The sequence below is a fragment of the Aquila chrysaetos genome, chromosome 16 (genome assembly GCF_900496995.4).
Source record: "Aquila chrysaetos chrysaetos chromosome 16, bAquChr1.4, whole genome shotgun sequence".
NCBI lineage: Eukaryota > Metazoa > Chordata > Aves > Accipitriformes > Accipitridae > Aquila > Aquila chrysaetos.
The window spans coordinates 4,560,171-4,581,684 of record NC_044019.1 but is presented as its reverse complement, the minus strand read 5'-3'; the positions used below and the strand labels follow the sequence as shown (position 1 = coordinate 4,581,684).

The window sequence follows — 21,514 nt, the reverse complement described above, 5'->3', positions numbered from 1 at the left end:
CTCTAAGTCAACAAAGGGATCAGAATGCCCAGAAGCCAATTCAGTCCAACCTAAAACTGGATGGAAATACTGGTGTTACCCTTAAACACATTAAGGTACTTTTAGTCTGAATCACCGAATGCATCCAAACACTGTTTTCATCATCACTGAAATGGAGACCAAAACCCTTTGCAGAGACAACTCACCACCATGAGCTTATACGGGTACAGCATTTTAGAGCAGTTAAACCTTCAGACCAGAGGGGCAGAGCGTATAGCTACTTAGGTGAGAGATTTTTAGGCAGAAAGGAAAAAACACATTATAAAATGTACACCTGAAGCAAAATACTGGCATGAAAGGACATATACAGAGCAAGCGTGCAAGGTGAAATGTGAAAGTTTCCTTCCATTATCAGGAGTGTAAGTGACATGCTTCTCCAAGAGGCAAAAGAGAACATTTGCCTCCAGGATCTGAGGGGGTCACTGTCTGCTACATGGTATGAGCAATATTCATACATAAACTTGGCAGACTAAGAGGGTATGACTTGGTAATGCCAGGCACGAAAATATCTGCAAGACATAAAATGAAGCAATGTTAAAAACTGTTTGAAAATTAACTCCTAAGTAACTAGATAACAATCTTTAAAGCTGATGTCTTTGACCTTGCCTATGCATCAAAGCTTAACCTAAGTACTGCAAGTCATTTAAAAACATTCAGTTTTAATTAAGCAGGTTAATACAGGGTAGACATGCGAGCGAGGGCCCCTCTGCATTGCTAGCATACCATCACAGACCTCACATATAGGAAAAGCAGGCCTTCTAGCTATAAGACTGTAGATCAGACTCTCAGATCATCAGTTTAAATAAGTTAAAAGTGAATCACATGGCAACCTTTCTTGGATGTTAGGACATGAATTGAAACAGGACCATAAAAATCAAGTAACTCATAAAGTTACTTTCACCGCTAAAGATCTGTAAGTTTTATGAATTCCAACAATAAAGCCATTTCCCAGCAAAGAAACGCTCTGCCAGCACAGCAGCAGCATTTTCTAAGTGTGTTGTTCAGCAGGACTAAGTTTCTCAGAAGTGAGACTCCTGCAAGGGAAAGGAGAGAAGCAGGGACTGGAACGCCTAAGTGCAAGCAGCTGATCAGTAAGGAGCTGTTTTCTACCTATCAAGTTATTTTCTCAGGATGCCAACCATCAAGGCACAGAGTGGGGTTTTTTTTTTTAACTAAACCTAAAGGACACCCTCCAGCTCTGATATCCCATTTACTTAAGTGCACCACAAACTAGGGGAAAAAGAAATCTCTCAGTCTCTCTACAGACTGTTTTAAGGACAGCCGTAGCAGAGAAGCCTTTAAAAAAAGAAAACCTCATTGAAATAATGGAGACCTGCTGCCGTCAGTGGGTTCTGGATCAAGCCCAAGAGGAGAGGGCCAGTGAGGTTTTATTTGCCTCCCACAGAGCATCAGGAGACCTGGAAAGACACAGCAGCACCAGGAGAAGGGCTCTCCTCTTCCATCCTCCCGCCAGCACAGCCAATCGAGCCGAGACAGGAGGTGAGGCTTGACAGCAGTAACTCTGCCAACTTGAAGGAAACGTCAGGGTCTGGAGAATTTCCTCACGTGTTTCCAATGTGTTTTTTATGCATTTTATTGCTCATCTGCCATGCAGATCAAAAACGCTGGAGGGATTCCAACTATTTCACACAGAATCTCACACTCCAGGCTGGCTGCAGCCCCAAAGCCTGAGTTTCTTCACTTGAAATACTGCCCAGTGTTATTTTGGGATGTGACCTGATAGCGGAAGCCCACAGGGACCCTGAAACGATAACTGTTCCAGCTGCGATTGGTTGCCCAGCCCTCACCGATGCCAGCATGGGTTTGTCAGTACTGCTGACAAACAAGGACTCAGCAGCTAACACCTCCTTTTCACACCACAACAAAACCATGCCTGAAATCACACAATCTGGTACCCAAAGGAGGGGGCAGGGGAGTTCATCTATCTCAGGGAAAGGGTTGCAAGTCCTGGCATGACCAACACAAGGGAGTCAGTTAGTTTATGCTGGAAACAGCAAGGTTTCTTTTATATGAAAAGAGGAACCACCATTTCACTATCTGATACAAGCTCATTTGTTAAACAAACATAAAAGATGAAACAACAAGAAATACTTAAGATCAAGGTAACAAAACCCCAGAGGAGAAGAGATTCAAGGCTCCACTCTGGCCCATCCCACTGATCTGGAAGAGCAGGAAGACTGACCAGAAAGCAAATTGATCTCCTCACTGGGGACTGCAGCCTTCCTCTACTACTCCCCTGCCCATCCCCAACCTAAGTGCATATGAAAAGTGTGGGGGAAGAGGGAAGGAGCGCAGTCAGACAGTAATGATTGTAGGCACTATCAGATCACTAGATAGCACTCAAGGAAATTATGATCTGGAGACGAGCATGTCATGGAGCTTATAAATTCTGTAAGGCCAGTTGTTTCCATAAAGATGCTTACAAGCAAGACCAGAGAACAATGGCTAAATTTATTCCCCGATTCTTTCTGAAAGGGAAAAAGCCTCTTCATTGCTTCTGACTAATTGAAACACCTACTTTCTATTACAATTTCATTTTCTCTGCAGTTTCTTTTCCACTCATTCAAGAAGTATCAACACTTAGAAATCACAAGCTTGTCCTTTCCTTCCCCTTTACTTCCACACCCAAAATACCTCAATCCTCTCTATCACAAAAATTACACAGCTGACCGACAAGCTAGGATCTCCCTGCTATTTTGGGGAAACGGATAGACCTATTCCTCCTTCTACAGTACAGACAACTGAATCTTGCATCTTATGCTTCACAAAGCACTCTATCTCGTAATACAAAGCGGCCTAGAGACCTCACCGTCCTCAATTTACACCAGACTTACAGATTCACATCACATCCAAGACGACACCTTGCAAAGCTGACTTGAGATTGCCACATGATGTGACAGAAGGGTCTGGAGAGGGCTCTGCAGCCTGCCACAGCCTTCCTACTTACTGTATGCCACTTCCAGATTGCTTCCCCAGTAGAAACCAGAAGTTGGAGCTGGGGAACACAAGTTAAGCTACAGTAGAAATCCAGCTGATACTTTTCATCGAGAGAGTTATAAACTACTTTCTCCAAAGTCTTATCTTGCTTGCAAATCAAAGAGTCAGAATGGAGTTTTTCAGTCTCCAAGCTGGTCCAGCTTACTAGAGGCACACTGGAAAGGGCCCACACTCCTGCAAGCCCCGCACCACCACCAGCTCAATTTCGACTGCCATGCTTTAAAATTCTGACAAAATCCATCAGCACCTACCACCACAAACACAAAACCCACTGAGCACTGGCTCTCAGCATTTGGTAGGCACCTGCAGGCTCACTGAACACCGTGGGTGGGAATGTAAAGACCTACCATCACCACGAGAAGAAAGTGAACTATTCCAAAGCAGATTTCCAAGTCCTGTCCTATCCCAAAATATACAAGTTGTCCCAGCGAAGACCACCATTCACCTCACTTTGCTCTTCTACCATCGGTTACTGTGCAGAAGATAACAAGTCCATCTTTATAGCACCAAAAGTACCTTCTAGATGCTCATCATTCTTGGAGCACGTATAGGCTGGACAAGAGACAAAAGGGAGGAGGAGGAAGGATGCATGCAGGATGTCTCTCCAATAAAACCTCTCGCCACATCTAGAACATTTCTGGAATTTAAAGTGAAGTAAAAGATGCTCTTAACGCTCTGTTCCTGTGTGCTCTGTACCCTGTCATACTTTGGGAGGAGTGGGGTAGAAACCAAAAATATGTATTTTTAAGCTGCCAGTTTACCTGTTACTGATTTTGTGTTCATACATGTGCGGGAACCATGTTCATCCACATTCCCAAGCTACCCAAGATGACTAAAGACTAATCAAATACAACCAAAGCCTAGCAACACAACTAGCAAGACAAGCTGGTGTTCCCTTGACCGCATGAAGCTTTCGTCCACTGCCACGTAGCTCTTACATCTACGTTCCAAGGCGCTGAAGTTTGGTTTTACTTTAACAAGGAAAGATGACTTTCTCCTGGCATAAGAAACAGGGAATGCCCAGAAGGAAGATCACTGCCACACTAGCACAAGCTGCACAATACACTTCTGTGTTTTATGAAAGCTTTTTAAATTCATGGCTTTGCCTCTTCTCTTATATCCACTTCAAAATGGGACAAGATCAGCAATCAGAAGGAACAAAGGGATTTAATAATGCAATGAAATCACTGGGTTTGGCCCCTCAGGTATGTCCCTGGAAGCTCAGCCTCTGATCTGAGCAAGGACCACATGTGAGCAACTAGAAACGAGACAGTTCTCAGGTTCTGCAGCAACCCGATTTGGAGGAAAACCCAAGATCCTGGTTACAAAACTAAGCATGCATAAAAACCTTCGAGTCCTATTACGTGCCACTTGCTCATCCAAGCAGTCCTTAGGTAAAGGAAATAAGTGCTAGACTTTTACTACTTCAAGGAAATAACACCTGCCCACTAAAACAAATATCAGGAAGGTAACACTATCAAGGCTTCAGCCTCTGCTAGATGGAGTCCATATTCCCTTCCCTTATGAGGAGTTTAAGCTCCTCTCAGGCATCAGTGCTGACAATTACAAACCTAAGATGGGGACTAGAACATGCAAGAGAGATTCGTGCAGTTTCCTTGCTCAAAAAAGAAGCTGAAAAGCTCATTCTTCCAGGCTGGCTTTAGACAAACTGGTAGAAGCTGCTGGCTCTAGCTGCACTGCAGGAAAAAGAGCATTTGGAAAGGAGGCTGTCAGGAGGAGGGGCTCAGTGTCACACAAGAAATTTTACTCTGATTGCAAAAATAAGCTGCTGTTCTAATCCACCTCAGTAAATCTAGGTAAGTCTGGTTGTTTGGCAGAAAGCAGGTACAAAATAAAAAGGGAGGACGACAGACGGAAGTGCTGCTGGCTTTACTACATTCCTGCAACGGGAGACCTTGCAAAACAGCCAGCACTGCTACCGCAGCAGCCATTGATTTTTCAGAGGTCGATACTCCACTCCCACAGATCTACTCGGCAGGAGCTTTAATCACATCTACTGCTCCTACCCTGTGCTACCCCTCCTTCTCTTCCCCCTCCAAATAAAATTTAAAAAAAAAGAAAAAAAAAAAAAAGGGGGGGAGGGGGCAAGGGTACTTTCCTCCCCCTCCAAACACTGAGCAGACTAACAAATTTCATATTCTCAGTCTTTGGAGACGAGAGATTCAGAAGCTGTAGTTGCAGCACAAAGTATAGAAGGAGCAACATGATTCATCCACAGAACAAGATGTCGCTGAAGGGAAAACCCACCGCATGGAAGGCCAGCATTCCCACTCGGGGAGCACTGGGTGCTGAGCTGCTCTGCAGGACCCTGGCAAATGCAGCAGCAAAACTCTCCAGAAGAGAGTTTCTGTTTAACCCATTGAAAGCCGCTCAGCTTCTAAAAAGCATTCCCAGGTTTATCTAAACATTGAGACAACATAAAGTATTCCAAGCAGCAGTGGTAAATGCTGAAGTTTTGCTTGGCAGAGTAGTGTCACTTTGGCTAACACAGAAGTTGGCCCAGCCATCTAGCAGCAGTATTGTCACACAAGAGGACAAAACCTCCAGCTTCAACAGTAACACTGACGCTAAAACAAGCTGCAGGAAAGAAGCATGGAGGACCCCGGGCACAATGAGCAGCAACATCGCAGCAGCATCTGAGGATGCTCTCAGCAACACTGAGTTTATGGAGGGTGTTGGGGATGCAGGTGGAGCAAGACGTACAAGTCAATCACAGCCATCAGAAAGGCTGGTCTGACACCAGGCCTTGGGAAGGCAAGTGCAAGCGAGAAACTAGCATGGGTCTCAGATGACAGACCACAAGCTGTTTATTTAAAGAGCTTTTGTTTTTCTTCCAGAGGTTTTTAAATATTCTACTTCAGTCTGAAGACAAACCCCAGATCATATAAAACACTAAATCACATAAGAGGCAGGAAGCTACCCTCTTTATTGCCAGCCATAGGGATATTCCAATTCCCCAGCAGTGCTTCCTCTGGAAGGCGCTTTCCAGTTTCCGATGTGTTCAATTTAGACTCCAAAGCATTTAGTCATCTCAGCATGTGACTATGCCACCATGCCAACCACACGAGTTAGGGTGGGCAAAGAAATGCAGTAAAGGCAGGAGTCTGAAATAATTAAAGATTAAAAAGGCCCCTGTTCAGGCCAATACTTTGGATTTTAAGACAACTCAGCTTTTAGTATTGTTATCAGCCTCTTTGAAACAATTAAGAGTGACAGAATCAATTTCTAAAAAAGTGGAAGGAAGATTTTAGGAGAGAACAAGATTTCTAAGGTATCAGGTATTTGCAAGCCTGATGAATCTGGCAGTTTCCTCACTGGAAAAAAAGCTGCTGTAGAGACAGCTGAAAGCTGGCAGCTCCTTCCCAAAGTCCGTTGTACCTGTGGGGAGGCAATGATGGAGCAACATGAGGGGCTACAGCTGAGCCCCCTGACACTGCCAGCTGGGGCATCTCTAGAGAAACCACTTCCAGTCAAGAACCTGTCTGCAATACTGCACCCGTACCCAGGTACAATTGATCTGGATGGGACAGAGAAACTGAAGACACATTTGGAAAGAATCAAGGAAATTCTCCTCTCGCCCTGGCTCAGAGCAGCGAGTGTGCACAGGAAGAGGTAACATAACCATGGAAACCTGGCCCATGCGAGACGCTGACGTACGCCCAGTGCTGCCCTCGGGGTCAGGGTGCCAGAACAGTCAATTCCTAGAGATGTCACTTCTTGTCATTTCAGGAAATTCAGGGGTTTTTTTGTTTTTTTTTAAATAAAGGTTTCTATTTTCCTGGGTAAGACCCGATTCAAAATTATAATAAAAACCAATTATACAACTCCTCCTCCAATTACCAGGACTTGTTTGAAATCACAGCGTAAACCTTGTACCCACAATGGTGCGGGCACAAGCCCATAGGAGCAGCGTGGCCGCTGCAGGAAGGGAGCAGAGCAGACTGAGCCTTGGGCCCCTGCCATGCCCCACATTTGAGCACCATGTGGAAACAGTTTTCTCCATGGCATTTATGATCGTGTACGTCTCCAAGACAAGTCAATCCAGCACGCCAAAAGGACATTAACAGGAAAATGATTCCTGTAAACTGAAAGCTCAGGTGTGGCAGCATTTAAAACGCGTGCAGTGCTGTCAGCCAAAGCTAAACACCTTCACTTATCCCCGTGACCGCTCCACGCAGCAGATGAAGGTCACACCAACATGGACTCTCCCTCCCCTACATGGTGTGGGATCTCTGGCAGGGTTAAGTTTTGATGGACAAGGAAGAGGATGAGGCTAGTATGTCCGACACCAGACTGACAAGAGGCCCCCGCACATTTTAAAGGGTCTCCAACGACACCAAGTCAGCAGCAAAAGAAAGTGAAAAACTGATTTCCCTGCCCTACAACAACGAGCTTCTTGAAAGCGCATTTAAAAGCTGAGGGTCACCTCGCGAGGCGTGCGCTTCAGCAGTTATGACACAAGGAGCAGCTCTGTATTTTCAGGCTGCAGCAGTGCAGGGGATGCGTGTGACAGAGCACGGACTATTGTTCGGGATCCAAGACCAGAACTGGTCATCCTACAGCAATTTCCTGATTAAACACTGACCCGCCTAGTCACTCCGGCCGGGCCTAAAAGAACGAAAGCCTGTCCTCTCCCGAGCAAGCCGCCAGCCGTCCCCACCGCCCACCTCCACACGGAGGTCGCCGTCTCCTCTTTCCGTTGGGTCCGCAACTGAAATCGCTCCTAAGAAAACGAAAGGCTGGGGGTTAGGGGAATCAGTGCGAGGCGTGCAGGCAGGAAGCAGAGCTGAGCCGCTCTCGACCAGAATAGAAACAGGAAACGAGCCCGGCATCGAGCATAGCACAGCCCGCTGCCAGCGCGGGCTCCCGCGAAGCTGCATCCGTGGCTCCGCGCGGCATCGTCTCGAAAAGGGACATTTATTGGCGACGAAGGCGGAGGGTTCCGCGCAGCCCGGAGCGGGCCCAGGCGATGCAGCGTGGGGTGGAGAGTTTCCTCCCGAGCACCGGGTCGGATTAGCTCAGTTCAAACCCGGAGGAAGGAGTGGGAGGAGAGAAAATTGCCACATGGACAAATAGCTAAGCAACCCTGAGAAGCAGGTCACAGGCGTGAAACATGTCACTGGAGTGGCTGGAAGATTAGGGTAGCTTTGCAAGCAGCTCTCCACACTCTCCACTATTAGCAAAATTAAAAAAAAAAAAAAAAAAAAAAAAAAGGCACAGCCTTCTCAAGAAACCACACAGAAATGACGGCCACAATCACACACTGAGAAAAGTCTAGGCAGAGGAGCCTTGGTCAGGAAAAAAAAAAAACCAAAACATTTTCAACTCCTTGTATCACCATAACTTGGAATCGAAAACTTCATATTAGCATAAACTGGAACGCACCACTCTCTCTAATACCAGTGTTTCAAGTATTGTGCTCCTCAGGGCAAGCCTTCGGGTGCTGCTGTGTTTACCTGCATATCCACTGTAATGCCCAGGCACCACAGCATGCAACTAACCTGCTTTGAAATGCATACATCACTAATCCCTCTCTTAAGGCAAGCAATAAGACAAGCTCAAAAGGCCAAATACAAACCAAACAGAAGCAGGAAGTCCCATATGGAAAAAGAAAAAAGAAAAAAAAAGAGCTTGAAGTGACCAGCAGATTCAACTATAGAAGGTTATTTTCCCCTTCCCCCCAAAAAAATTGTCAAAATGATTAATTTTAAGCTCAAAGAATTTTTAAGAAAACGTTCATTTCCTGGGCTGCGCCTCCTTCCCCATCTACAGCAGCTCAGACAGTTTTTTGCTGCATTTCAGCCTGTTGCATTGATTATTTCCAGGTCAGGGGACACAGCTGACAGAGCTCAACTTTATTCCACTTCAAGTACCTACAGAGTACAAGTTGAAATGACCACTTTGTAAGAATGTTAAATCCAAACGGTGCTTCCGTGACAACCCCCAGTGTCCAAATTCAGAAACTACTTGACTCAAGAAAGGAAGACGTAATCAAACAAAAAATACCCCGCAACTGCTGGGGATATTCACAGAAGGGTTCTTTCTGCACAATCCAAAACTCTGCAGCTTCATTCCTCTCCCCTCCCCACAAAACCTAATTTTGCTAAATCCATACTGCAAAGACCCAAGACCAGAATGCACGTTCAAAAGTCAAACATGGATCAGGAATTTGTTTTCAGTTGGTTATATTCCTTTCTGCCATTGACAAGACACTTTTCAGATCTAAAGTCAGAGATGAACTAAAGTGAAACACAGCTGAATAAGCAAAATAGTTTTTCAATAGTGCAAAATACTGAGATTAAAATGATTCCCACTCCACATCAAGATGAAAATAAGTTGACCAGGACAGGGATGGGGTTTCTCCCTCAGGCTACGCAGTACACTGACCAAAACAAACTAAGGACATTCTGGGGTCGGAATTCTGAAAATCCTGTCCAAGCTGCCCCAGTTTGCTTCATTATGTATCCGCTGCAACAAAAACTCAAACGCAACCTTGCTATTTCAGGACATCCAAAACCTAGCCAGTATCTGTCCTCCTGGTTCGGCCAGAAGTCCCACCCTATGTAGAACCTTTCCTGTTGAAGCACTGCTGAAAACAATAGCTCTCACAAAAGTTTTGGTTTCCACAGATAGGAAAGTTTCACTGAAGAAATCCCAGAAAGGCCAGTGAAAGGCAAATAAAAGCCAGCACACACTGGTATCAAATCAGTTTTGCTTTATAAATGGCTTTTGGGGCCACCCTGGAAGTCCTAACGCCACAGATACCAACTTCTGCAGTTGGGAAGGTGTAAACAGCCTGGCGTGGCAACCACTGTCTTGATGCTCTACTCCTCATCCATCTCAAAGACATCAGGAACTTGCACTCAACTCCTTCACCGCAGCCCATAAGACAGAGACTGAGGCAAGATAACCATCTGTTGCATGTTCCATAATGAGATACAAAATTCCTCCCAACAAACCTAAAACTCCAGAGAACTTTGCAGCAGAACTGATTTGCAATCCAAACGCAAATGGATGTCCTAGTACCCTATTTGCTTCCCCTATACTTGCTACCACCACCTTCCATGTCTAAGCAGAAGGTAATTAATAGCTGGAAATATTTGATTCCTACAGACTCAGAATCCAAGCCTCAAAAGGTAAAGACACCAAACAAACTCGATACGACTTGCCAGGAAGAATTCTTTGCTAAGGAGAAGAGACTAGGGAATCTCCTGGGAGAAACAGATTTATACTAAGGATTACTATTCCTCTATTACACCCAGACACAAAAGACTACACTTCACTTCTCCCATACACAATAGCAATCTAAGTTTAGTTTAGCTGCAATCCTGACAGAGACTCCCTAGGGAAGCAGCAAATTCTTCAGAGAAAATTCTTCACCTAGCCTGCTACAGGAAAAGAGTACCAGCCAGGACACTCGCATGGATGCATTACTCTTTAAAAGGCATCAGTGAGTTCAAGTTAGCAGCAGCATTCTCCCCCAAAATACAGCAAGTATAATCTTCAGAAAGGAAACAACAAACCAGGAAATACTTAAGCTAGAACAGCCTGTAACACAAGCAGAAATGGAAGACCAGACATTTTGCTGCTTACAGATGAGCAGACAAAGCATTAGAGAAATCAGTAATTTGACTCTGCTGCTGTTAAAAGTCTGAATACAGGAACATTCATCAGGAAAAAGTTTAGTGACACAAAAATTGTTATCCAGATGGTATCTTGAAGACCCCCACCCAGAACGCTCAATGTGACATTTCTCAGGCAGATCCTAACAAAGCCAGCAAGAGCTCACAGGAGTTGAACAACTTGACAATGTCACAATCTAGGAGATCACCACCTCCTGAAATGGTGATAGGATCAGGCAAAGAAAATATTCCTCCCTTTATTGCTTAGAATTCCAACATTAATGTTGATGTACAATATTCATGTATAAAGGCCAAGGACTCGTAAAGGCACTGGGTACATAAATTTAACACTTTATAAGAACCTAAAAGGCAGAAAACCTCCTTTTCCTGCTGGAGCTGATCTATGTTTAATTAAAGATGATGCATGGCACAATTTGCCCCGATTCCAAGATACCCAGTGAGCTATTCTACAGCGCCCATTGAGGCTTGGAAAAGGGCTCAGAACTCCACAAAAAATTAAAAGCCCATAAACTAACTATGCTTCTGTAAGTCATACATAATGGCAAAACAGGGATCTAGGAATCCTCCCGAGTAGGATAAAACTTTCTAAAACAGACAGACTGAGCAATATAAGGAAGATAAAAAGAAATTGATAGCACCCTTCCACGTAGGTCTTTTGTTTCTAAGCATCCCCAGGCCAAACTTCATGCAAGAGATTGATCACTGAAACAAAGAGTTGACTTCCATACACTTCAGAGGTCCTCCCTTTAAACCATTCCACAGCATCACTGTCTGATGCATTTCTCAATTTACAGACAGGGGTGCTGGTCTTGTCCTACAAGATCCTAACAAGACGACAAGGAATTATGAAACACGTACAAGAGTAAGGGTGAGTTTCTGCAGGGGGGTCTCCTTTTTTAAATTTTTGTCTACTAAGGAAGAGAAGGCCCAAAAATACACCAGGGTTGGGTAAGCTAAAGACTGCTTTATTTCTTAAACGCAAATCATTTGGTGATGAACTCAAGAAAACAAGATGACTATAAAGTCTGTTTAAAACAGAAGCAAGCTTTATAGCTAGCCACTTCTAAAAGCTGGACCCATTTTTTACACCCTGGATTTCTTTCATCAAACCTCTAAAGTACCTGATTGGAAATTGGTGGACATTTAAAACTTTTAAATTGGATCAAATTCCCTTGTTTCTAGGTTCCTTCACTCTTACAGCCGAGATGGGTATCTTTTCTTAAACTGCTTGGAAAAATGGAAAACTCGAAAGAGGCCAAATACATATAACCACAAGGTATAAAACAAACTCCCACTTGGTGCTGAGAAGGAGCCACTTCTGCTAAGCAGAGCAACTAATTCCTATAATCTGAGTCAGAGGGCGCTGATTGGTAGGATTCATGAAGGCTCTATCAACAATGCTACTGAACAGGACTTCCCACCGTTTGGAGCTAGAGCAATTTCTTCAATTACTTCAGTGGCTTCACTTTTCCTACATTCTTCGCCAGAAGATGGGTCACATGGAAGAACTTGTGGAGAGGCAGAGTGGAAAGAAACATGCTATTTAAAAGGATTTTTCCCCAGGCCTCAGAACAAATTAAATCTTTGTAATCAGGGTCCAAAAGGCAAAAAAAAAAGGAAAAGAAAGAAAAAAGAAACAACCCACAACTACTCCCATTAGGTGGTCAGAACTAGAATCACTTTGTATTTTGGGTGACAATTTGTACCCACAATCCAAAGGAATTATTTCAAGGGGCTCACAACAAAGCCGTTCTCACTGCTGAGAGCAAAAATAACTTTGCTATGTACACAGCTCGCTCTCCTCTGACCAATCCAACTGCAGCTTAGGAACCTGACTTAGCCAGCGGCTAAATAAAAAAATAAAAGCTCACTCTTTTCCTACTGGTTACAATGAAAGTAACCAGCAAAATCAGAACTCAGCAGCTCAAAAATTTAACTCCAAGTCAGAGGCACAGAACAACTTGTGCAAACTAACCTAAACTTTTAACCCTTCTCCATTTTCTTGATGAAGTTTTAACCTAAAGTTAAACTACTCTGGTCCAAAAACTGCTGGAACACTAGGCACTAGTCTCACACCCAAGTGCTCGCTCTACCTACAGCAAGCAGATTTAGAATGCAAAAGAAAATATAATTCTCCATCTGTCAAGGAAGAAGCTATCTGTGACTGATCTTCCTCACTGCAGGTACAATAAACTTGTCTTTTTCACCAACTGTTCATTCTGATTGGACCAAAGAAGCTTAAATCAGCAGTATAAGGATCCAATGACGCAGAAAGGGAACCGCGCTGTCAGTCTGCTAACCACCAGTGCAACAGTGGGCTGAAGGAACAAGAAAATAAAATAAAAGTGAGACACTTTCCCCTGAAGGTCAGGGTCTACTCTAACAGCAGTCAGGTACTTCAGACACTACAAACAGAAAGCTCAAGAAAAAAAATCTTTTGGCTAGAACATGAGACCAGAGTATTTAGGGTTAAACTTTACTCTCAAATCCATTACTTTTGTAAATTACATTTAATCTCCAGTGGGAAGCCAGAAGCTAATGACTTAGTAAAAAGCACAAGCAGCCTCCATCATTCCCATTTCCATGTGGAATACTACCAGTGCTAATTTATCCTGCTGTGCTTCTGATTGCTCTCGCCCCATTCACTTCTAGAGCAGCTCACCACTCACCGGCAGGCTAGAAGGTCTGGACTGAAGATTCAAGTTCATATCTTCTTGCCCTTTACTGGAAGCCATTGAGGGAGCAGATGATGCCTGGGACCCAAATGAGTCTTGAGATAACTCCTGAAACATCAAGAAACACCAAAAAAACCACAAATGGGAATAAAATAAAGGCTCTGCTGGAATCACCCTGGTATATTCTCACATTGTGGAAGAATTATGTACCCTCGGTGACATTTGCCCAAAACAGGAAATAAGACAGCAAAGAGTTCAAGCCAGCATGTCTAGTGCTCTGCAGGAGGACAAATACTGCCGGACTACTACAGAGAGTGTTGGGAGTAGAAGTCTAAAGCATGACAAAACAGTAATTCTCCAGCTTTCCCTTATTATAGATCCTGAAGAACAGAGACTGTCCTGGGAGACTGCCCGCTTAGCTTCTTGATCTTTTAACATCTTACAATAGCTTTAAGTACTTCATTACACAAACAAGGCAAGTCAATTAAAATCTTTCAATTTTTCAAAAGCTACCTTCGATGCACTGCAATGTTTGCCAAAACATCCCAGCCAGCTTTTCACACAACTATTAAAATATTATTAAGCCTTGCTGAAAATAAATATGGTTTATGTAAAAAAAAAAAAAAATATATATAATTGCTTCATAATTTTTTCTTCAATTCCATGCACTTGCTGCTTTATTTCTCCTCCCTAAGGCCAAGTTTTACATTTAAGAGCAAACTCGTCCATCACCATCTATGTGTCACTCTGCAAGCTGTGTTCTGCTATTGTGCTAAACCAAGTGGCTCTGGAAACCACCTGGAGAACTTCTGCAGACCACAGCATGAAAACCATTCCATTATGAAATCCTTTAGACTGGTATTGCCAATCAGCAGCATTTACTCGACGTTGGTCTTCAAAACTGCAGTATTAGGGTGGCTTAGCCTGTTACCACCATAATATCTCTCTGTAAGAGATACAGATCTAGACACAACAGAGAAAACAGCACATGTATTACTGTAATCATTCCAGCCAGCTTGCTGACGTGTAGTTCAACCGACTTTAATGCACAAAGAAAAGGATTTGCCCAAGATTCTTTAAAAATCACTTACAGAAGGAAACAAAGCAGGAGACAGCCTACCTGAGGAGGGGGGAAGCGTTGCTGGGAGTATGCAGACTGCTGCTGCTGCGGCTGTGACTGAGGGTATGAAGATGACTGCTGAGAAAGAGCCGAGGAAGCTGTCTGAGTTTGTTGCTGCTGCTGGTAGGGTGACTGTGACTGCTGCTGTGAGTAGGGAGGCTGACTCTGTTGATGTTGCTGGGCTGTGGACTGCTGTTGAGGATATGGAGTTGGGGACTGCTGATGGGGTGGCTGGGACTGCTGCTGAGAATACGCAGGCTGCGATGTCTGAAGTTGTGGAGGTTGAGACTGAGGCTGTTGCTGCTGCTGATAAGAAGGCTGAGAGTGAGGGGTCTGGGATGGAGGCTGCTGAGAATATGGAGGCTGCTGCTGTTGGGGATGAGGGCTTTGCTGGTTGTAATATGGAGTCTGGCTTTGCTGCCCATATGCACTGGGTCCCTGCTGTCCATAAGGAGGAATCTACAGAAGAAGAGGATAGAGTTATACCAGTTATTAAGGTATTTCACATACACACACCAAATAAGGTTATGCTCAAAAAGAAAAAATTCAGATACCTGTGCAGAGCAGTTAACTGGGAATGCACTGGAAATGCCACTACTTAGATGCTTCCCAGACAACAGCAAAAGTCACTTGTGTATGATGTTATTCTTGGCAGTAACAAAATTTTAATAGGCACCATAACTAAGTTTTTAGGGATCCCTACCTGACCACCTTTCAATGATAGTAACATTGAAAGAAAAGACTGCTTGCTCCAAAAAAAAAAAAAAAAAAAAAAAAAAGGCAGCCTTTTGAATCCTGCAAACAGTCCAGCAGGATCATGTAATGAGCCAAAACTGACCTGAAGTCATTTCTTCTGTAAAGAACAGCTGTGTCTTTAACAGAACACAGCGGAAAGAACATCTTACTCCCCCCACTATTTATTTCTGCCTTGTTTGATTCAATGCTCTGCCGCTGCCTCTCTTGGAATCAAGGATTCCACAGGTCTTTGTACATCGATCACACCTGCATCCAGATGTGGTGCAACATAGCCTAAAGAAATGCCATTTTACCTAAGCAACCGATTCCAACCTGGTTGAAGGTGGTCCCTTCAGAAGACACAGTACTTTGTTGCTCTTCTGCCTGCCCCTGCTGTAAACAGACTACAGAAGCTTGGGTGCTCTACCTGCTGTGCATATGAGATGCTGCCCATTGTACTTTGTGTCCTGCTTTGCATTCCCATGGGATATCTCTGGGGAGTCTGTGGCCCATATGGCTGTCCTGGATAGCCATGTCCTTGCTGTGGCCCCGCCTGAGGTCCCTGTTGCTGTGTGTACGGGTTGTTTCCTCCATACGGCTGAGGCCTCATCTTCCCCATCTGATCCATTGGGCTTGAAGGCTGCAAAGCAAGTTGTGACACACAATGTACATCCAGCTACATATAGGAATCATTCACAACTTCCCAAAAACCCCAGAAGAAAACTTCAACAGGTTGGCGCAGAGAAGCAGAAGCTCGTCTGCCTCTTCTCAGGCGCTTAAACCCCACAGTTGCATTCTGAATTACAGCAGGATTCCTGTTGCCCTTTCAAACCTACAGACGTTCACAAAGAACAAACCCAATGAGAAGTCATTTTGTGCTGACGTATCTCCCATGGCCGGAGGACAGGGAAGAAGGGCGGAAGGATCATTAAGGAAGATGAATTATCAGTCTAAGTGGCTTTTCCCCATAGTAGGTAGTAGTTTAATGTCCAGATACTCCACAACAAGGTAAATTTAGGCTGAAAATTTAAATATTCACAAGAAACACTGCTTCCTTCACATATAACAAGGTCTCCCAAAACACTACAGGCCGTTAATTTACACTTACGCATTTCAATTAATCCATATTGATGTAGTAATACTGGGCAGTGCTACTGACATTGACAGCATTCAAGGCTGCAGTTCCATTTTTGCTTTTTTTTTTTTTTTTAACATGTGCTTTGCGTCTGCTGCCTTTTGTAGAATAAAGGTTTCTAAATCAAATTTCTTCCGATGCATGAAAAAAAGATTTGTCAGCCTTGAAAGTCAGGTCCCTGAGTTTTAGAGCAGACATGAGACGAGTGAATAAATGCAACTTTCTTAGGACTTCCTAATCTGTACTACCCCTGCCTGCAGCCAAGACATAGGAACAGTCAATCATATTTCCTAAAAATACTATAAACCTCAAAACACAGTCTTTCTACCTAGGCAGTACTATTCCCACCTTAAAGCAAGGACTGCTTTGGTGTAGCGACCTCTAAATGAATCCCAGGCGTAGTCTTTAACCTCCATCACTTGGACTGAATAAGAATTGTTCACTGATCTCCTGATGACCTAATACCAATTAGATGTCTTCCACCAGATCACCATGACAATGGACTCTCTATTACACCATTCCTTCCTGCAACTAGCCCTAGGGTGGTATTTGTACAGATCCACCCTCTCTTGCTGAGATCAGGTGCTTGAGGAGTGGCACTACAGGCCTGCACAAGCAAATATCGCACAAAGCCAGCTCCTGCTGGAAACCTGAAAGAATCCCAGAGACCAGAACAGTATTTCAGTTATATTTGCAGAATCCACCCTCCTAGGAAAAAAAGTTCGTGCAGTATGCTACACTTCAGAAAATCCTACCCCAACAGCCAGCACAGCTTGAAGTCCCAACACACAGACCCTGAAAACATTTGTTTGACCAGCTGTCTGCTACGTCTTGGCTGCCAGGCAAGCCACACAGCACCGAGCCCACGCCAAACAGAAGTAAGTAGGGGCACAACGGGGAGTTAATAGTACTCTTGTGGGGCAACAGGAGCTAGGCCATGGGAGGGAATTCAATGGAGATGGCAGGAAAAGCGCCCCATTTTTGGTAAGGGGGGGCTACCCACTCAACTGAAATCAGGCTCTCTTAGACAAATTCGCACCAATATGGCATAAATCAATTAAGAACCAGGTCCAAGTCCCCTCCTCCACTCCAGTTCAGCCCCGGACACCCCTGCAGATACAGTGTTTGCCGTTCTACGGAAGCTGTTCACAAACGACCATGTGCATGGCACCAGTATGATTCTCTCCACTGAGGCAGATTTTAGATGCCCTGCCACACTCAGTTGCGCTGGATGTTTCCATTTTCGTCCATACTGATACTAAAAGAGTTCTGAAAAAGTTACGCTTCACGTTTTATGTTCAAGTTATCATGGATACTACCACTGAGAAGCAAGACGGACAGAGGCTGCAGGACCTCAGAGGAGGAAGTCCGGAGAAGCCGTAAATCCCTGCACTCCCAAACAGCCGTACCCTGCAGACCATGCCATGCAACCCACACGGGTTTTGTACCATGCTCTGAAAAGGAGCTTCCATTCAGGGGGTCAGAAAAGAAAAAAAAGAGGTCTTTGATGGCTGTAGTCTGAATCCTCAGAGCTACAGTGACTTACCTCCTGAATGGCAGCACCCATGTGGAGCTTCCATACACCCTAACGGATGCAAATCGTGTTTACATCTTTCAAGCAATTGTCCCTAATGCTTCCTGAGTCTTGTCTTGTGGGTATCACCTTAGATTACCAACATCTTTTCCCTCCCCACACTACCTTCTTTGGTATGTAAAAACAGTGCCACCAGGAGTGCTTCCCAGCCCCTAGCTTTTGACAAGTCAAAGCTCTCTTTCACCACCCCGCAAACACACACCTCCTTTCTTCTTCTACCTGATGAAGTGCAACTTTGGGGTTACTGACTACGCATTTCAGCATCTTTTCCGTTTGTTACTTGCTTCCTCTTGCTGGTTACCTCACCTTCGCAGCCTGCTAGCAACGGCAGCTTCTCAAATACATTCCTGTTCGGGGATTTTATTTTTTTTTTTTTTCTAAATATGCACACACCACATGCTGCCTTCTCTGCACAGATTTTCTTGTCTGTGGTCACCCGCAAAGCTAACCATATCTTCAGGAAAGATAGAAACAAGGTGAAGATGCACTTTTCCATGACTCCTACAGGAAGCATGACGACTGTTAAAAAACTTCAAGAAACATTTGGAACTGTTTATGCAGCCATAAAAAAAAAAAAAAAAAAGCCAAACCCAAAACCCAAACATATTTCCAGGATGTGACCAAGTCGTCACCTTGATTGCTCAGCGTAGGAGTACGCAACGTGCTTCCAAACTGCGCTGCTTTGAACTGCCACTCTTCCACAAGGCCCTAGCGCACAGAGGATGCTAAAAACAAACATGAAGAGCACCACTCTAAATTACAGCCTTATAGATAAAATTCTATACACAGAAGAAATGTAAACGCCAATTAATCTCTAATGAAGGAACTATTTCATACGCACACTCCTGACTCGTTGCAAACCAACAGGCTAATTCGTGCTCCCTGGGGCTGCCGCGTACATCTCAAATGCTGCAACGCATTGTTTCTTCCTTTAAAATCTCCCATTAAAGACAAATATCTCTTTTGCTGACAGGGCTTTAACTGCTCTCGTCTTAGCAGTGTTGCTCTGGCTTAGAGCCTACCATCAGGAAGTCTACTTGAATCTGCTGTCTCAATCCTTTTAGGTAATTTAACTACACGTGCCTCAAGAAAAGAACAGTCAAAGTTGAAACGCAGCAAAGTGCAGATCGATCCAACAGCTTGTGCGAAGATTTTAGGGGGAGCAGAGGTGCTGCACAGCTCCTTTGTACACCCATGTTACACGAGATGGGTAAGCCAAGAGGAAGCAACGCCTATTTGCTTGCAAGAACACTTCAGGATAAATAAGGAAATACCAAACTCCGACTGCAAAAGGCTGGAGATTCTTCTCTGGACTGATACATGGGAAATCCTTTCAATAGGAAACCACAGGAGTAGATTACTGTGATTACACTTCAAAAGCAAAGGCCCTGCCACAGAGAGACATAATTGAGAGAAAGTGTTGCTCCTTGATCACTGAAGTCCAGACCCCCTGCTTACACCTCCTTGCATTCATAGAAATTGCTTCTATTCTCCCTTCAATCTCTGTATCTCTGCTGTTTTATAACACTCTTAAGTACCAAAACTTGGCAAAACATAGCCCTGCCACAAGTCAAACTTTCAAAAGCAAAGTTGGTTGGTACGGTGTGTAATGAAAGCAACTGTAAGCCAGTGCTCCGCAGAAACTGCTGAGCTTTCGAGAAAACTTAAGATATTTCTAGACTAAGAGCTTGTAACAGCAAGCCCAAAGCGAGCTTAAATTGCCGAGTTCAAAAGCTCTCCAAATCAGTATGTGTAATGTGAAGTATGTCAGACCCCTAAAATGAAATGGCACTGTGAAAACCAGCTATTCTTAAAAACAACGCCAGAGTTTTCCTTAAAAAAAAAGCTTTTAAGCAGACGAGAGGATTCCACAAACAATTCTTTTACAGATTTTGTCCGGTAGAAGAGAAATTTGGCCTCTTGAAAGAACAGTTTGGTTAAATTGGAGGGGACTTGCTTAATGGTCCCAGCAGGAAAACGAGTAAAGGGATGAGGCAAATCCCACTTCAGAAGCAAGAGCCAAACTCTCCACAGCTGTATAGAAAAATGTAATTCTGACTTTCCCGATTACTTTATTACATATTTGTATTTTATTACGCCAGAGGAAGAAAAGGAAGGAGAGTCATTTACTGAACTCTCCAGTTTCAAATCAGCATCATTCAATTATTGGCAAACGTGGGTATTGGCAAACGTGGGTATTGGCCGCAACTGGCTTCCTCAGCTGCCCAAAAAAAAATAGAAAGGCCAAAAAAATAATAAAAAAGCCCTAAGCTCTCACCTTAGATTTGACATCTTTTCCTGACCAGATTTGTTGTCCATTTTTTGTGATAAAAAATAATAAAAAGCATTACTGGCTGTTTAACCGAGAGAAGCCCTAATTGATTCCCACAGTAATTAACCTGCATTTTACCTCGGAGAGTGGTAGTTAAGGAAGTCGGCACTGCTATTTATAACTCATCTCAAATTGAGGGCAGACTGCCTAAAATCTAACACATCCCAGCTGTACTCCTGTTTGAACTGGGGCCAAGGGAATTTTTTAAAGCAATCTTGGCACTGAATGAATGACACCAACAGTATGAGCGCGCGTGTGGTTGTGTTGTGGTGACGTAGCAGTGGAGGTGGAAGGGGAAGGGGGGGCAGCACGCCGTAATCCCTCTCCCAAGCCCGCTCGCCGCGTACAGGCTCGGCCCCAGCCGGTACAACACGCCGGAGCCGCCCACCGAGAAGCAAACACAGGAAACTTCTTTTCCTGCGGAACGCCTTGAAGTGAGAAGCACATGGCTAATCTGCATAAAAGCAAAGCCACACCACTCCTGCCAGGAAGGTTAGTGCTCGTAATCTCTGGCCATGGAGCTGGCTGCCTGCGAGGACTTGGACCCGCGCCTGATAACCCAGAAAGAGCCGAGAACAGATGGGCAAGGACCCCGGCAGAAACAGCACTGCGCACGTGACTCGCCACATGGCCCCGCGAGCACAAACTATTGTTTGGCTGCTGAGCGCCGGTACAAAGACAAGCCCGACCGGGCTCTGCAAATTCAGTGAGAGGCGGCAGCTGCTCCCCTACCATCGTCAGGCTGGCCGGAGGATGGGGACCACTGAACCCTGGAGGCCTGGAAGTTGCCAAGATGAGAAGATGCTGACCAGCGCCAATGCAGGTTAACGCTGTCCCACAGGCTCACAAAATGAACTGCTCACCTCCCCGGGGCTGAAGCCGGATAGGATCTTACTGAAGTGAAGAAACTAGGTCTTGGTAGAAGAGCATGCTCTTTCCTCGTGTCTCCAACTCCTCGTTAGCCAAAGGCAAGGGCAAGTAGTCTCTGCAGCCCGTGAAGTTACAAAGCAGATTGCCATGTTGTCTATAAAAATTACGTTAGTGATGGACAATGCTGGGAAAGGGGAGGCATTTTCCCTAAGAATTAGTCAGCTGGGATCATGGTCATATTGGATTTAATCACTGAAACCAGGCAAGAGCATAAAACCACCCATGGTCCCCCAACCTTTCTGTGCCATTTCTCTCAAAATCAACAAGCCGTA

At 44.5% G+C, this 21,514-nt stretch overlaps 1 protein-coding gene across 2 annotated transcripts in view; it reads right to left on the bottom strand.

The window, feature by feature from the left end:
- ARID1A (AT-rich interaction domain 1A) overlaps positions 1–21,514 on the bottom strand; it is a 61,325-nt gene that overhangs the window by 21,668 nt on the left and 18,143 nt on the right. For both annotated transcript variants that reach the window (XM_030038623.2, XM_041129050.1), the window contains exons 2-4: positions 15,679–15,891; positions 14,517–14,975; positions 13,391–13,504 (exon numbers count right to left, since the gene is read on the bottom strand). In XM_030038623.2, the coding sequence (XP_029894483.1) occupies positions 13,391–13,504; positions 14,517–14,975; positions 15,679–15,891 (786 nt within the window). The remainder of the gene's footprint in view (positions 1–13,390; positions 13,505–14,516; positions 14,976–15,678; positions 15,892–21,514) is intronic.